Raw genomic sequence first — 18951 nt, forward strand, 5'->3', positions numbered from 1 at the left:
TAAATGTATAAGTGTAAGAGTACTTACCCATTACTTGCGTATAAAAGTGATCCCACTTTGATTTTGTCACTAGATAAAACAGGACATCCTGAGTGCCATAAAAAAGAAAGTTTTTTAGTCTCTGCAGGAAATTCATTTTATCTGTATTCTCAGAGCCGGCAGCAGGGACGTAGGATGGCGGTGCCGGCAGTTGGCCACAGAGTCTCTCAACAGTGTTACCAAAGGTAAACCTGAGACTGAGGATTAACGGTAGGTTCAGCTTCTGTGCCAGCAGCTCTCCGCACATTAAAAGGGGGTCTGCAAGTAAGACGTCAAACTTCTCTTTTCTCCACTTCTCCAGCAGGTCTTTTCTGGAAAAGAGTTCATTGCACGTTGCCTGATTCTGTTCTGTGACTATGTCAATCATCTCCTTGATCTTCATTGAAGCCTTGATCATGTTGTCATTGGGTAGATCATGAGTCCAGTATTTCAGCATCCTTTCAGTATTCTCCAGGATTTCTTGCTTTGTGTGAGGCACCTGTAGAATCTCCACATTGTAACCCACGGATGGGGTGGTGTTGACAGACGGTGTAGCTGTGTGGGTCACCACCGTGATATTGTGTCCTCTTGCAATCAGTGCATCTAGGATGACTTTTACATTGAGCCAGTGGCTGAATTCGGAAGGCCAGACGATGACCTTACCTCCTGAAACACACTGCAGGTCCAGGCTCAGCAGAACTAGCAAGAAAAGACCGGCGCTTCCTCTAGGACTCATGACAGCAGTGAGCAACACTCTGTGTACAGGCTAAACAAGCATGTGGAAGAGGAACTATGCTAGCTGCACATATACAAGTTATGCAATCACATAAGGGAAAAGGTCTTAGTTTTAAAGGAATAGCAAGTATAGACTAACAGGTTAAAGAGTAATAGACTGATTATCTGTAAGGGATAATCCAGCCGGTTGTTATTATAGAATAAACCCTGACACTGTGATCAGGACCCTAGTGTAAAACAGAGGGCTCTTGCATCACCCCTAAAAGGGTTTAATCTGCAATAACAACCATCTGAATGTACATTATCCTGCTTATTGCATGGCTACTTGCCATGTTCACTAAGCTTTAAGGTCATTACACTGGCTTGGTGTTTATGTTGTGGCATATCTGCTTATAATTTAATTCATCAATGCACAACCTTGTAGATAAAGTCCTTCCACAAAACCGGTACGATTTAGACATTTTTTTATTTTTTTACCAAAATGTATTACTTTTCTGAATACCCCACAACATTAATGACATTTAACTTCCAGAAAAAAAACATATTTTCCCACCTCAGGCATCAAATCCCTATTATTATTGGTCATTATTTTAAGATGTAGGCACTATTAGTCTTCAACCCTGCTATGGACACTATTTGAGCTCTCTGAATATGATTATAAAATGTATTCGTAATGAAATCAACATTTTCCTATTAATCAGATGTCCATCACACTACTTCAGTATTTGCAAATATAAAAGTTACATAAAATCTCACACTTTTGCTATACTAAAGCCTGAAATGGAACTTTTTGTGACAGCAACCTCATCATTTTTGATCAAAGAAGTGGGCTAACTTCAGAATTTAAACTTAAACCCGTATTCTTATGATTGTTTTGAACATTTCAGACTGAGTTCAAGAAACATTAAAATCTAGGCACACACACAGCTTTAACATGGACATTATTACATTCAACATATGCATGTGGACTCTTGATCAAATATAATAATTCATCTAAATTACTGGATGAAGTCAGAACCAAAGTGTTAAAAACACAACCCCATTACAATCGCACAACCCTGTTATGATCAAATAAGCAACAGGGTTGAGTGTGACAGGGTTGTGAATATTTGCTCTAAATGTAGTAAATAACAGGAGAACACATGGCATGCATGATATTAAGAAATCATGTATATTGTTAAAATATCAAAGAACATTTTCATAAGTAATAGTTTTCTATCTTTATTTGATGTAACAGGGTTGAGTCGTTAAGCTTGACAACCACAATATAACAATATTAATAAGTTATAGTTATAAAAGAAGGTGGTAACTTGCCTGTGTCTGCTCACAGTGTTGTTCAGAAGACTTATGATGTCAATAGGTTGTTTGCACATGACGTCATTGCTGTGGCGCAAAATGCAGCTGGAGGGCAGGAAGTGATATTTCTCCATAGGAATCACTAGCAGTGATTATGTACATATTAATACAAATATATGCATCTCACCACAGTAACAAGAAATTGAAAAAGGGTATACAGAGGGGAAAATAAACAAAAACAAGTGCATGTACATGGGTAAAAGAAAGATCTATGCCAGGGGGAAAAAATACTTTTAATCAACCAAATTAAAACGACATAGCGCTTCATAGGTCTTTTTAGCTTCTGTTTATCATATTTTGCAAAGTAGAACCATTTTGATTTCTTTACTAAAATGTTCACAGTTTGGCTTAGCTTTAGTCCGTTTCTTTACATGAATGTGATACTTTCCGAGTAAAATAATTAACTGCGTAAGAAAATAAATTGTACTTTTAGAATCAATGGTATCTTGTACAAAGAAAAATATAACATCATACATTTCTATTTGTATTCCCAGCCAACATTTGTATGTGGGGCCCATATGGGTATGAACTGGGCTGAAAAATGGGCCCCATATAGGATTGTCTTCCGTAATGGCCCCATGTTAACTGCCCACGTGGATTTCATATAGGATTGAACTTGTCACAAAGTGGGACCCAACTGGGCAACATGCACAAGACCCATCTTGGTCCCAGCTTTAACCCAGCTAACATTTGATTGTGGGGCCCATGTGGGTTTGACATGGGCTGAAAAATGGGCTCTATATGGGATTGTCCGTGGGTTCCATAATGGCCCCATGCCAACTGCCCACATGGATTCCATATGGGATTGCAACTGCCACTTGGTGGGACCCAACTGGAAAACATGTGCAAGACCCATCTCGGTCCCAGCTTATATTAATGTTCCAAACATCCTAGAAATGAAGTTAGAGACATCTACCCAAAATAATCTTGAGTATACACACTGAAAGAAAAGATGAGTCACCGATTCTTTAACAACACCACCAAAATCACAAAAGTTTTCCACATCCAGTTCGAACCGTTCAAAATATTCTTTAACAGAGTACATTCTGTGTAATATTTTAAACGATACCTCTTTTTACTTTGTTACTTATGAAAAACGTATTTGTTATTAACCATACTTTCTTGCATTCAATGTTTTCTTATTTAGATGACGGAAAGAACACTTTTGTCAACACGTGTACGTACAATGTTGCGTCATCATAGCGCGACCGCAGCATCAGAATGCTGACATGGCCGCGTCCATCGAGCTGAGACTCACTTTTTGGTTATGTCTTGTTTTTATTTTGGGGGTTTCTTCGGTCTCCGCGCTCATTGAGGGACTGTATTGCGGGACTCAAAGTTGTTATGACGTGCTGGGAGTTTCGCGTGATGCCAGCAAAGCAGAGATCGGACGTGCCTATCGGCAGCTGGCCCGAAAATATCACCCGGACAGATATCAGCCCGGAGAGAGCGAAGACTCCCGCGAAACCGCGCAACAAAAGTTTCTGCTCGTCGCTACTGCTTACGAGACACTCAAGGTAACTCTGAAAACAAGCGCCTGTTTACATGTCGTTCTTAAAAGAATTGTGTGTTTTTGCTTAAGAAATCAAACGTTTCATTCAGCTTGTGTTTTAACTAAGAATTCACACAAAAGCTCAGGTGAAGTGGATTAATGTCTTTTTCAGGCATTTATTCATCTTGGTTAATGTTAATTCAAGTGTTGGCCATTGTAAGTTCGTGTTGTTTCTCATCAGTTCTCAAATGAGGAGTTACATCACTTTATTGTATTATTAAATGAATGAATTATATTGAAAAAATCTCTCTCTCTCTCTCTCTCTCTGTCTCTCTATATAACACAACTGGTTTGTAATGTTGTGGTTGTTTTAGCGAACAGTTTGCTTTGTACATTCAGTTTAACAGGAAGTTAAAGAGGGTACATTTCATCATTCACCTGAACTATGCACATGCATACTGACCCAGTAGTTTGAAAGTCAAAAGTCAGCTTGCCTTGCACCCATTTCTTTGTTAAACTTTTTTTTTTTTTTAAGTTCTTCTAAGGTTCTAAATTTCTATACACAACTCTTCCTAGTCCTTGCAAGCTAAATATATCATGCTGTACAAACCCTGATGCTTGTCTTTATTTAGACTGCTATGACTTGTACCTTCTATCTGATGGTTGTGCAGTGTTTGTCTGACTGAATGAATGAAAAAGTCTTCAAGCTTTTACAATTAAAATATTTTCAAATACTTGGTCAAACCAGCATTAACATTTTACTTGAATATTTCCTTTACATTGCAATTTTGAGACATGGTAAGTAGTCATAACAGCTTAATAAACTCTAAAGATCTCTCATTTTGCAACTTTCAGGATGAAGATTTACGTAAGGACTACGACTACATGCTGGACCACCCAGATGAATACTACAGCCACTACTACACCTACTACAGGAGAAGACTTGCTCCCAAAGTAGACGTTAGGATAGTGATTCTCGTAACTATTTGTGCAATCTCACTGTTCCAGGTAAGTAAAGCACTCGTCACAACATGTTCTGGTCATTTACAGCCATTCATTGCTATGGGATTGAAAAGGAAACATACTGATGATGTTATTTTTCCTAATCATCTTCCTTATTTTTCTGAATTATATTTTATTAGATTTTGCAGATATGAGCCAATAAAATAGTTTCCCATTTTTTCAAATTGAATTGGGTACATTTTAAAGGTGCACATTAAATTTAAATACCACCCATATGGGACACAGCAACAAATAAAAATGCATTTAATTGTGGAGCCCAAATTGTAAGGCCTCGAAACTTGAAACCAGGTGGCATGGAAGCATTATTTTTCACTACTGATGGGGGCGCCACAATAAAGGGAAACCTCCGAACCATATGTCAGATCCAAGACCAATATTATCAAATCCTTTTGCAAATGTCTGCTTTCATTTTAATGGCCAGATAGCCTCTGTGTTTGTTGGCTGCAAAAATGTTTACTGCAGTGGTGTTTTAGTCAAAGAAGTAGTCTTATGAAGTAAAACCAGTTTTGAAAGATTCTCTGTAGTCCCATTATCAGGAATGACCATAAAACACTTAAAACTGTATTTTTTTTTTTTTTTTTTTGTCTTTTTGACATTTAACAAAATTATGTAAACATTCACCTTAAATAGATATTTCACCCAAAAACAAAAATTCCCTCTTTTACTTACTCTCATGGTGTACCTTGAGTCTATTAGTGGTGGAGGATTTATAATAAATATAAAATAATATTTATATGATCATTTTTGTGTGCTTTACATTGTGTGTCATAAAAAGTTTTTAGTATACAGTAAAGATGGATGTTAGTTATTTATAGCTGTCTTTTTGCACTTTGCTAATTTTTAAACATCTTTATTTTAGAACAGTGGTCAAACACAGTTTCTAAAGGGGCCATAGCCCTGCGGAGTTTAGATTCAACCCTAATTGAAAGCACCTGAATCAAGTCCCTGGTGCTTACTTGAAAACTACATGGTTTGTGTGTTGAAGCAGGGTTGGAACTAAACTCTGCAGGGTTGCGGCCCTCCAGGAACTGAGTTTGACAACCCTGCTTTAGAATGTGTAATTATAATAATAATAATAATAATAATAATAACAACAACAATAAATGAAACATTTATTTTAGATTGTTTAATAATAACGTTAACGTTACTTGATAAATTCTTGGATATTGTCACATCAGTGACACTTTAGTGTCTTAGTGTTTTAGTGTCTCTAAACACTAAAGTGAACGTAAAACATACATTATGAATAAGATTATATTTCGTTTGGATTTTTGCTCTTTAGAATTTGCAAAGGTGCTTATCATTTTGGCATACACATTTTAGAGAAAAATGTGTTTTATTTATTCTACATTTTATTTTAAAGGTAATGGTTGCATTTTTGTAAATATCTTGACCGACAGGCTATACAGTCTGTTTTGACTAAATTATAAGTGATAATGGAGAAAAACACAACCTGTTCATGAGTAAGAAGCTGAGGATTTTACAGAAAAATAGTTAAAACATCTCGGTCTTGGGGAAAATAATGAAGTTGAATTATTTTTTAAAATCAGTTAAGACAACAACAGATAAATGGAAATATTTACAGATTATAGGAAATGACAGCAAAATGCAGAAAAAGCAAAATGTATGTTGCCCTCATGCTTTGGACAGCAGTGATGTACCTTTCATTCATAAAAGGTTGCATATAAATAATGACCCATCAAAAATCACCACCAGGTAGAAATAATGACAGTCCTGTAAACGTTTCAGTTACACTTTATTTTGATAGTCCACTTTAGACATTCTACTAATTATAAGTAACTTCGCAACTACATGTCAATTAATTCTCATTAATTTGCAGCTACATTTCTGCTAACTCTGAGATCAGACTGTTAGGTTAGGTTTAGGGTTAGCAGAATAAGTTGACATATACCTGCAAAGTGTTAGAAGATAATAAGCAGACCATCTACTAATACTCTAATGACTAGTTGACATGCAGTTGCAAAGTTACTTACTGTTAGTAGAATGTCTAAAGTGGACTATCAAAATAAAGAGTTACCAAAGTTTCCAATTTACAAACAATTTGCAAACATGCACACCACACTCACCACACTGCGTTTGGATTATTTTCACTGAACTTGGAACAAAAATGCCATCTTTCTCCAAGCTATTAAGATCTGTTAACTGTGGCTTTCAAACTTTTTAAAATTCAAATGGCTTTGTTTTATCTGCCTAAATAGATGTGGGTGTTGATCGTGACTGTGTTGAAATGTTTTTGTGTTCACTTAATTGTAGAAAAAAAAACATTTAATCTCCAGTCATCTACTGTGGAAACCAGATTTTTTTTTTCCAAAAGTGAGATCTGTCATTAAGGTCTGGTATTAGGATGTTTTAAGATTTTCTTTCAGCACCAAATAACAGTCAAGCAGTCAAATTTTTGATGTTCAGTAATTATTCAAAGTAAAAAATACTACTAGAATTTTACAGAATTTTGTTTGGCTGGCTGTAAATGCAGTGAATATGTGTTAAATCCTGAACACCCCAACTAAAACTCAGTTATAACTAAATGCATTGGGTGGTGCTGGTTGATTTGTTGTGGATGCCTTCGATTGAAATTCGATTTTTGAACAATATCAAAGCCTTTCCCATGCAGTCATTGGTACAGTTGTAGTCGCTGACACTGATGATGGAGAGGGTGGCGTGTGGTGCCCACGTGTCAGAAAAGGCTGAGCGATTCTTCTGTGATGATTATAGAAATTCTAGCTGAGATGAGTGGGAACACTTGGAGATGGAAATAGTATCAGATTAGGATCTGATTCATTGGTGGATATAAAATACAAAATGCTTTAACAAACTCATTTGCTTATTTGTGTCTGTGATACATCTGTGTCGACAGATTGTGTTTTATTTGCAGCTGATCCTGTTGTGATCACACTTGTGTTCCTCTTTGTTCAATACAGAACAAACAATAAGCATAATTACTATTATCATTAGCATTAATTTTTTTTCATGAAATTAATTTTTTCTGTTTTGTTTCAATAAAATTTTGGGAGGAGATTTTATGATACTAGACAATATTCAAATCTACAGCTACATCTACATTACATATATTATTCAGTTTATACAGTGTTTGTGAAAATATAGCAAAGGTATTTAAAATCCAGTGCATGGCAGTCAAATTGATGCCATCTGGAGGGAGGAGTAACGAAACTCGTATGTATTAAAATGATATAGATGCCTGTATAGCTCAAAAATCTGATTAAAAAACGAGGTGATATTTGACTCCTTAAAGTGATTTACAGGGGAATTTTGTTTTTACCTTTGTAATGGCTTTTTTCTGACTTTATTAAAAGTATGTAATCTTTTATATATTATATTATACATATATATACATATACACTAGAGGCTGACATTTTTTCGGGAATCCCGCGGGATGGGAAACAAAATCACTAATAATCACGGGATTGGGACGGAATAGGAAAAAATGTCAGCGGGAGTGAGCGGGACCGGGAATCGTAACGCTATGAAACACAAATTTATACACAAATATACCTTTTATATAAATAAACTATATATTGTAATTTTGAACGTAATTCTAGTTGACCTGTCTCTTTATGCTCTCCTTCTGTATGCTTTGGTGTGGCTAAGCAAGTGAGTTCACGACGGACAGATCGTTAACGACTTGTAATACAGCAGGACATCCAAATGCTCACCTATCATTCATCGACCATATGGCTTTTTATCTGAAAGATGTTTGTAGTAGCAAGTTTACATGGCCGCTCAATCTAATGTTAACCTAGAAAAATGTGCGCTATTGAAGTGTCAGTGCGAGTGTGGAAGCCGAATAGTAGCGCGGTGCTGCATGACAGAGGCGCCGGTGCGCTCACTTGCTCTTAAAATACCGTCATTTTTAGTCATACAGATAAGAGTGATAGGCATCTTTCGAATCTGTAATGACTCAACGTTTATTTGTGTGCACTCAGAAAAACAAGGAAACGTTGCGCTTTTGTAAACTAATTAAAGCAAAAAGGACGTGCTTTCTGCCGTCTGTCTCTGTGAACTTGAGCGCGTCACTTAGAAACTCTGTGTATACTTGCTTTAGAGACATGAAAAATATATCTATTGAAAGTCTGCTTTCAGATGGACCAATTCAAATAGGAAACGTGTGTTTGCATTAATGATTTACATGAAATTTAATGTGTGTGCAATGCACACTGTGCATTTGTTTAAGATGGCTTTTAGTTCAATAAAAAAAAAACAAAGCGTACATTTTGCATTTTTATTCAACTAATGTAAAAAAAAAAAGTTACGGGCATACTGTGATCTGTACTGTATTCTTTACTGTAACTGGCAGATTCCGGCCAAAAAAACATAATACGGGAGTGGGAGGGAATGGGAGTCATTCTTCCGGGATTGGGATGGGACGGGATTTTCTCCCAGTTTTTTCGTGGGATTGGGATGGGATGGGATTTTTTTTTTTTGTGGGAGTGGGACGGGAGAGATTTGAAAATCCACTCCCGTGTCACCCTCTAATATACACACACACACACACACACACACACACACACACATACATATATATGTGCCCTCCACTAATATTGGCACCCTTGGTAAATATGAGCAAAGGTGGCTGTGAGAATAAATCTGCATTGTTTATCTTTTTAATATTTCATTAAAAAAAATTCACAATATTCTAACCTATCATTTAAGTAAAACCATGGAAAGCAGGGGGAAAATCACTTTATGAAATAAATGTTTTTCTGTAGTTCATGTTGACCACAATTATTGGCACCCAATTATTGCAACGTCCTTTATTCAGGATGACAGCTCTGAGTTTTCTCCTTTAATGCCTAAAGAGTTTGGAGAACACCTGACAAGAGATCAGAGACCATTCCTTCGTACAGAAACTCTTCAGATCCTTCAGTTTCCCAGCTCCATGCTGGTGCTTCTTCTCTTCAGTTCACCTCACGCATTTTCTATAGGGTTCAGGTCAGGCAACTGGGACGGCCATGGCAGAAGCTTCATTTTATGCTCAGTGACACATTTTTGTGTTGATTTTGATGTTTGATTTGGATCATTGTCCTGATGGAGGATCCAACCACAGCTCGTTATAGAACGTCTAACAGATGCAGTCAGGTTTACATTTTTTATCTGTTGGTGTTTGCTAGAATCCATGATGCCATGTATCTGAACAAGATGTCCAGGATCTCTGGCAGGAAAATAAGCCCACAACATTAAAGATCCAGCAGTATATTTAACCGTGGATATGGGATACTTTTTGTACCAAACCCATTTGGTGGGTTTGCTGCCAGAAAGCTCTTTTTTTTTTTTTTTTTTTAGTTTCATCTGACCACAGAAGCCAGTCCTATTTGAAATTCAAGTTGTGTCTGACAACTGAATATGCTGGAGTTTGTTTTTGGATGAGCAAGGAGGATTTTTCTTAAAACCCTCCTGAACAACATTTGGTGACGTAGGGGCTGTTTGAATTTTTTTTTTAGTCTTCTGACCCCAAGACTCTAATTATTTCTGCAGTTCTCCTACTGTGATCCTTGGACAGTCTTTGGACACTTAAACTCTCCTCCTCACCATGCATTAGGACGATATAGACACACATCCTTTTCCAGGCAGATTTGTAACATCTTTAGTTGATTGGAAATCTTAATTATTGTCGATGGAAATTGGGATTTTCAATTCCTTAGCTCTTTTCTTACAGCCACTTTCTATTCTGTGAAGCTCAACAATCTTGTTCTGCACATCAGAACTGTATTATTTGGTTTTATTCCTTGTGATGGATGATTAAGGAAATTTGGCCTTTGTGCTCCTCATATTTATAATCCTGTGAAACAGGAAGTTATTGCTGGATAATATCATACTCCTAGTCATTCTAGTGTGCTAAATAAATGCAAATATGAATGGGAATATACTTCAGAGATATTTTACTCTCATTATAATTTCTAAGGGTGCCAATAATTGTGCCCACCATGCATATGAGAAGAACATTTATTTCATAACGTAAGTTTCCCCCCACTTTTAATTGTTTTACTTCAATGAAAGGTTAGCATTTTGTGAATTTTTTGAATGTAAGATCATAAAGATAAACAAAGCAGAATTATTTTCATAGCCGTCTTTGCTCATATTTACCTAGGGTGCCAATATTAGTGGAGGGCACTGTATATATATATATATATATATATATATATATATATATTTAGGGGTGTGAAGAGACGCTTATCACACGAGACTGGGTTCACGAGAACGAGATGAGACAAGATTTTTAAACTTTTCTTAATAAATCCTCAATGATGAAATATATAGGGAAAATAGTCTTTTCTTCAACTGAAAAGGGCAAAATGCGAAAAAATGTAAGTTTATTTTGAACTTTATGAAATTAACCTTGCATTTTAATGAACTATATGCACTAATAAACAACATTTAAACAAGATCTTCAGGATTCTGGATAAATTGAGAATACCAGTTGTTTTTAATAAACTGGAGACCATAATTCTCTCATGATTCTAGAGAAAAAAAAGATTAGAAATCTAAACAAAAATGACGTAATTTACTAGTGGTTCTGACAAACTGTTCATTGCTTAAGTCTTTTAAAAACATATATTCATTTAAAAAAAGAAAAAAAAAAAGAAAAAATGGAGTCAGTGTCTCACTTCATTAAGACTTTTTTGACTATTGAAGTCTCCTGAATGAGTTATTTAATTACATACATGCAGTTGTCGCCACCTCCTGGCAGAAGAAGATAAGCAATACGTACAAGTGTTAAGATTGTTTAATTTTTATCGCTACTGTAGACAATACATGTTTATACCCAAACTATAAACATTTATTCCAGTTCTTCTATTATTTAAATGTCTATAACACTAATCACAATAATGATTATAATGCGGTTGAAAAGGCTGTTTGTGTTGCTCTTTTTGTGTTCACATTTACCCCGACCCACTGATTCATTAACATGGGCAGCGACAAAACCTGCTTCTCACGCTCCACTCACAATCGCAATGTGAAACAGTCATAATAGACACAGCTAAATCGTTGTCATTCAGGAATAAGATCGCATGGGTGTTTGAATCGATATCTTGATATTTTAAGGATTAATCATGCAGCTTTAATGTAAACTGCTAAATATTCTGGGAGGATATCCTCACGACACATCGGATCTCATCACATCTATATAATAAGCTTTTTTAAAATTTCTAATTAAAACAATAGAATAAGAACAAGTAGAATAAGTATAAGTTACCAATGCAATGAAATCAGTATTAACAAAATTAGGTGTATTTTCATATGTTTAATGAGGCTGGGAACATTCATGTTAAGATGAATGTTTTAAATATAAAATTTGAAATATAGAAATATTAAATTAAAAAATCTTAAATTGAAATTAAAATAACTGAAAAGAGACTTTAAAAATTAAACTAAAACTGCCAGTAGGTGGTGGCAAATCACTGATTTAATTACTGAATCATTCATTCATTTGATTCGTTCAAACGGATGTTAACGCATGTTCATTTATAAACGAAACTCCGCTGTGTTTGAATGGAGATGCGCAACAGCTCAGCTGTGACTGTTTCTATTTTTGAAGATTAAATAGAGCAAAATCAGGCAATAGTGTTATAGCCAGAGAATGTAAGTCACTTAATATTAATTTCTTGTTTATTTAACTGTTGTATTAAATCAATATCTTATATTTTCAAACTCCCCTTAAAAAAGCTGTCAACAAACTTAGTTCATTGCGATCTCACAAAGTTTCCTTATAATCAACGAATCTCTCTACACTGCACAATGAATCTCTTATTTACACTCTCTCTACACTTTATTTATGAAAGGATTCTGTCTGGTGAAATGGTCTCACTGTAGAGCCCTGCTGTCTCTAATTTATAGGGTGTCACATATTTTACCAAATGTGTTATAACTGCTGAAACTAAATCACAGTTATGACTCTTTACTTCTCTCAAGATTTTCTAAACTGGTCTAGATAGAGAGCAGGGTAAGAACCGAAGCACTCTCCAGCTTTAGAAAAAGGTGGTCAAACTCCTTGATAATTTTAATTTCTCAGATGCTTAAAAAATTGGTTTGAGACCACAAGATCATACTAGCTTTTATGTTTTTGGTTTTTATTCACTGTAGACCACTGCTTTTCAGCTGTAAGCCTAAAGGACATCTCACCTCCAGAACTGGTATTGAAGAGCACTGCCAAAACAGTGTCATTGTGTGGCACATTAATATATAAAATATGGCTCATGCACTCTTAAAAATAAAGGTGCTTCACAATGCCATAGAAGAACCCTTTTTTTGTATAAATGGTTCCATAAAGAACCTTTAACATCTGAAGAACTTTGTTTCACAAAAGGTTCTTTGTGGTGAAAGAAGGTTCATCAGATTCTAAAAAGGTAAAAAAAAAGATGGTTCTTTAAAGAACCTTTGACTGAATGGTATTTTTGTAGAACCGAAAATGGTTCTTCTAAGGCATCGCTGTGAAGAACCTTTTAAAGCACCTTTATTTTTAAGAGTGTAGAGTCAGATTTTGCAGTCAGAACTTTCCATTTAACGAACAGATGTTTTTATTTATTTGCAGTATTACAGCTGGTGGAGTAGCTACACAGAAGCCATCAACTACCTGATGACCGTTCCCAAATACCGCATCCAAGCTACTGAACTGGCCAAGCAGCAAGGTCTGCTAAATAGAACCAAAGAGAAGGGCAAGAACCGGCGCTCCAAAGAGGAGATCCGCGAAGAGGAGGAGCAGATTATCAGAGACATCATCAAGAACAAGATAGACATCAAAGGCGGCTATCAGAAGCCCAATATATCTGATATTCTGCTTTGTAAAATCATTCTGTTTCCGTACCATCTGTGCACCTACGTGGCGTGGAACTGCTCGTGGTTTTACCGTTTCACCATTCGCGGGGAGGAGTATGGGGACGAGGAGAGACTTTACATTATCCGCAAGCACATGAAGATGTCACAGGCTCAGTTTGATAGTCTGGACAGCAGCCTGAAAGAGACTTTCCTGAAGCAGCAGCTCTGGATCAAAGAGAATTATGAGGTTTGAGAAGATTTCATTTTGTACCTTTTTTTTTTTTTTGCCTTTTCTTTCTACTGATCTACTTCCATATTTTATTATTTTATTTAAAATATATATTTTATATAACAATTTGAACCAAAAAAAAAAAAGACAGAAAATCAAAGCCATAAATCTAAACAAGTTGTGTTCTAAATTTGAGGTTGATATCTCAAAAATTAGCTTTTAGTAAAATTTTGTTTGGGTGCGGTACCAAACTTTTCCCATTAGATTCCAGCAAAGCTCCACTGGCATACACAGCGGGGGGATGTGTGATTCGCAGTACAGTACAATTTCTCTCTCTCAAACATTATAAGTGCCCACACACAAAAAAATGATTTAGGACACACATACAAGCCACACTCTGACATCCATACCAACATACTCACACAATTATAGCTGCATAATTTATCCAATTGACTCTATAATATGCATAAGCAGAAAACAAGAATAAAGGGAAACTATGCCAAACTTGAAAAAATGGCACCATCTAGTAAAAAAAAAAAAAAAAAAAGTAAAAATTTTAATTTTGAAGCCTTGCCAACAAAATGAAAGCCTACTAACAAATATTGCATCATTTTACAGTTAAATGACCCTGGCATTCAGATTTGCAGTTTTAGTGTGTTTCAGTGAGCACGTTTTTGTCTGAAAGGAACTATTTTTTGTACCTACTGTAAAATAGATTTATTAAAGGAAATGAGGGTAAAATATTAAAATTCCAATAAAAATACACACCTGAACCAAAAATTATGCAGTTAGCATTAGTGTTGTAAAATTTTTACTTTGATTCAGCATTTTATCACCTCTTAAAAATAATTAATTAATTAATTAATTAATTACATGCAAGTGCCACTACACAGGATAATGGTGAACAACTACTGAGCCTACAGGTATGTAGAGATCTTTGCTGTATTGGTAAGTTAGCTTAAAGCAACAATTTATGTTATGACTTAGTCTTTTTTTAATTTTTTTTTATTTCATCTTTGTTATTAATAATAAGAGCCTAGATGCAAGTAACTAAATGACACCTACAATAAAACAAAGACACAAATTAAATAAAGAGGGCTCTATGAAATCTGTTTTATTTCTTTCCTAAATTTCATTCCAATTCCAGCATGTCTATTAAAATCATGAAACTTGCATAATTTAACAGCAATTTATTAAAAGTTTAACAAAAATGAAATGCGTTTTATTATTTTTCTCAAATTCAGTTTTAAATTTCTGTTTTCCATTAATTTTCTGGATTCTATTTTAATCGTTTCATTACATTTTAATAATCAAAAGCATGTCTAATGTATTTATAAAGAATAATTATATTTGATAAAGGATTAATTTATTATAGGCTATTTTTTTTTTCTTTTTTTCAGAAATACTGGGTTGTGTTTTACAATTTACAATTTTATGGTAAATATTCCTTAAACATTGTTTTAATTATATATTTGTTATTAGTAGTAGTACTATCTTTACATTAAGTAATATATTAATATGTTTCTGACTGTCAAGTTGAACCAAACTTTTATTTTGACGGGTTGCTGTGAAGACCTTTAGGGTCTTCATTATATGACGCTAATTTTCTGCAAAAGAAACGGTAAAATGCTCATGAAGTGACTCTCAGAGCAGATCTAGAGATTATGTTCATATTATCATGTACTCATATATTGAGGCGGCAGAGGGTGAAAACACGTGAGCTTGTATGTGTGTAGTAAACAAAACTGACACAGACACGCAGAAATACAGCTTTTATTAAAATGCATTCTTAAAGTACCGGTACTAGTAAAATGCGGAATCGTACACTTTTTAAAAGCAGGGTATCATGATACGTTTTAAGTACCGGTATTTCGTGCAACACTAGTTAGCATTAACACAGGCAAAATTCTCAAAAAAAACGAAACTAAAATGGACTAAAATGTCCATGTGCACAAGTGTTAGGCTTGAGTGTGTGGTGTTTGTATCATTTGTGTTAAGCACTCCAGACTGACTGATTATACTGTGTTTATGAAAGGCCTACAAAGAGGAGCAGGAGGAGGAGATGAAGATGAAGATGGCCACAGACTCACGATGGAAACGTTACAGGCGCTGGATGAAGAGTGAGGGGCCGGGACGCATCACTTTTGCTGACGATTGACCTCACTTGCTCAGAGCTCCGACCCAGATGCACGTCCAGCCTGAACAGCCTGAGCTTGTGTGTGTAATTACACACGGCTCTGTGCGCCCTTGTTTACAATAGACTGACAATGTGCACGTCATTTTCAAGGCTGCCTTTTCTCATGTAAGACTTTAAAGGCTTTTTAATTGTACCTTTGGAGGATTATTTGATTTTTCAGTCATTTCATAGGAGGAAAGGACTGTGTTGGAGTCATAAAGAAAAATAACTGTGTAATAACATTGTGTGTTTTACCAGGAGGGATATGATCACAGGCTTTAGAAACCCAGTGTTATAGTTTGAAAAATGCCTCATTTCAAACACTGAAAGTCTTTGTCTCGCTTTTCTTTCTACATGTCTGCTATAAATGTTACATCATCTGATGCTGTGCTTGTTCCCTGAAGGCATATTTTTCCTCTTTCTCTCTTCCCTTTTTTATTTAATTTGGTAAGTCGCATCAAATTTTTCAGTTACAGGCTTTGTGGTACTTCAAAACAATTTTAGCGTTTATGGTTATTCCTGTTCGTGAGCATCCTGGTTGTCATGCAATAGATTAATATTTCATCAGTAATTTATTATATTATTATGTGTGCATAACCAAAGGTGCACATAGAAAAGTCTATTCCCCAAAGACTTTTCATTAGATCCAAGGTATTTTGTGTTTGACTATGTGCCTTCTATGAATGCTTGTAATTTCTTCTTTTCAGTGGAATTTCGAAATTATTTTTTTCCTCGCCTGTAAGGATTCATTTTCCTGAAGTCTGTTTAGAAGAGACAATGCTATTAAAAGAACATCACAGAAAGTAGCACAAAAGGAGATTTTTATTTTTGTTAATTATGTCCTGCTCATTCTTTTTCCCATGGAATGTGATTATATCATGTCATCTGTAACGAAAGCAAGGCTGAGGTGAGAACAGAGAGATCACAAATTGATTGTTTGCATACAATCTCATTTTATCATCCCCAGATTCTTGACTCTAATTGTCTTGGTTAAGTATGTAATCCTGGAAATAGCTAACATTATCCAGCTGAGGAGTGTGATGTGACGCGTCAGCATTTCTGGGTCCAAACACTCTATCAGATCCCAAAAGCAAACAATAAATGGTGTTTGTATATATGAATAGTGTACTGTACTACATGATCCGTACACATTTATCTCTATGCCAAAATCTTAGTTTCTCAAGGCAGTGCAGACGTTTTCCATTTCACAAAAGGTATTTTTTAGTGGAAAAAGCTTCTTTAGATTATTAAAATGTTCTTCACACTAAGAAATAATAGTTATTTCAAACACTGTTCTCTAAACATTCATTAAACAATTAGCTTCACACTTCTGCTTTTAATTCTTCCATTGGCCCCATTTAATTCTAGTTCAATGCCACAGTTTTGTCGCAAGTTAAATTCAGTGCCATAATGCCACTTTGTTTTTTTCTTCATTTTTTCTTTTTTATTTAGCTTAGCTTGTACGCTACAGATCGCATTTTAAGAATGATAATTAATCTGCTGAAAACAAAACAAAAACATTATTTTTGAATAATTCAATTCAATTCAATTAACATGGTTTGTATGTTGCTGTGAATAAAAACATTGTGCAGAATTAAAGCTAGAAAACTCAGAAAGTCTGCTTAGACTCCTGTGGCTTGAGTTTTAGCACAGTTTACATTATTTTCTGTGTTGACAGCAGGCTGTAGATGCTGTTAGTAGAAATTTAGAATCTGAAACATTCCCTTTTACTTCTAAATTGTTGTAATAGACAGTTATATCCAGAATATGAGAACACATGGAATTCAGAGAGTGGGATCTGGAATATCTAAGTGTTTGATTTGCTGTGCACCTGGATTACCACTTGAGGTCACTATTACAATTGAGGAGACCATGATGTCTGGAGTCAAAATCTCTGGATGCTAAGCATCTGAACACATATTGCAAAATCCATAGAAAAATATTTCATGATTGAAGTTTGTAAAACAGATTCAGGATTTTTCAGATCACATGGCAAGAGGTCTATTCCACATTAGTCTCATCCTTGGGCAGTGCAGACAAACTACAATCTGTTCACTGGCTGTCTGATGCATGTTGCAAAAATGGTCAGAGCTAGCTGACTGCAGACTGACAAAATCATCACTCAAGCATTTTCATGTTTGAGTGGTTCTAAAATGGAATAAGATCAAAACTGGACATAATTCAACATCATTGCCTAAAAGACATGATTTAATTGTTTGCATATGCTTGTTAATCTGTAAACCATTTTAATGAACCTCAGAATTTTTTAAGAATAACTTCTTAAAATAACTTCGCGGTTCCTAGACATCCCTATATCATATTATGTCATTGTGCCTGAAGCAGTTGCAAAGCTGAGCCTCCCAGCTTCATTTTGTGTTTACTGAAGTTCAGCAGATACAGTATATTACAATTTTTCACATTTGCTGAGACACTAAACCCCATTCTCTGAACCAAATTTTCAATAGCCTATACCAATTTGTCGAATAAATCAGTTTTTCTGCAAAACCTTAAACAAGTTCAGGCAGTTTAGACACTGTTTGCAGATCTGATGCACTTTTTTTTTGCAAAACCCTAAACACATTCTCACTCACTAAGACACAATTTGCTCTGTGATGAACTTATGATGCAAAACCCTAAATGCAAGAAAGCAACAGTCAAGAACAACTGCAACACATCTGTCATCGTTTACACACAATAATTCAAAATTCTTCTGACTTGATTCTAAATATTTAAATATACAAAATATAAGCCAGTTCAAAGTGCACAGATGGCACGTGTGTCCGTCAATCAGAGAGGTACAGAATAGTGCGAATAGGAGGTGGTGGACGAGGAATATCAGGAAGAGCAAAACCAAGAACAATCTTTTCAGATGAAATTAGAACTACTGTGATAGACCATGTTCTTGTGCATGCAATGACAAAGACAGCACAAAGAGCCTGATATTAGCAGATTGTCTGTGGCCACCAAAATCAAAAAAAGTTCAAAAGAAGAATTTTTTTACACTGTATTTTGGTATTATGAATATACAAAAAAGAGAAAAAAATACACATATGTATGAGTGTATATAGGGTATGTATATAAATGTATAAAATGTATAAAGTGTGTATTTTTCCTTTTTTTTTTTTTTGTTTT

At 35.2% G+C, this 18951-nt stretch overlaps 2 protein-coding genes across 2 annotated transcripts in view; one reads left to right on the forward strand and one right to left on the reverse strand.

Moving 5' to 3' along the window:
* LOC127165527 (UDP-glucuronosyltransferase 2A1) overlaps positions 1–769 on the reverse strand; it is a 196047-nt gene extending 195278 nt beyond the window's left edge. Inside the window, exon 1 of the mRNA XM_051110243.1 lies at positions 28–769. Within this exon, the coding sequence (XP_050966200.1) occupies positions 28–754 (727 nt within the window). The 5' untranslated portion in view covers positions 755–769. The remainder of the gene's footprint in view (positions 1–27) is intronic.
* A 2527-nt stretch (positions 770–3296) lies between these two features.
* Positions 3297–17466, forward strand: dnajc25 (DnaJ (Hsp40) homolog, subfamily C, member 25). The gene is made up of 4 exons (XM_051110254.1): positions 3297–3626; positions 4457–4609; positions 13191–13661; positions 15679–17466. Exons 1-4 carry the CDS (start codon positions 3339–3341, stop codon positions 15799–15801), a joined length of 1035 nt encoding a protein of 344 aa, XP_050966211.1. The 5' UTR covers positions 3297–3338; the 3' UTR covers positions 15802–17466.
* The last annotated feature ends 1485 nt before the right edge of the window (positions 17467–18951 follow it).

Source organism: Labeo rohita, chromosome 5, assembly GCF_022985175.1.
Source record: "Labeo rohita strain BAU-BD-2019 chromosome 5, IGBB_LRoh.1.0, whole genome shotgun sequence".
Taxonomy (NCBI): domain Eukaryota; kingdom Metazoa; phylum Chordata; class Actinopteri; order Cypriniformes; family Cyprinidae; genus Labeo; species Labeo rohita.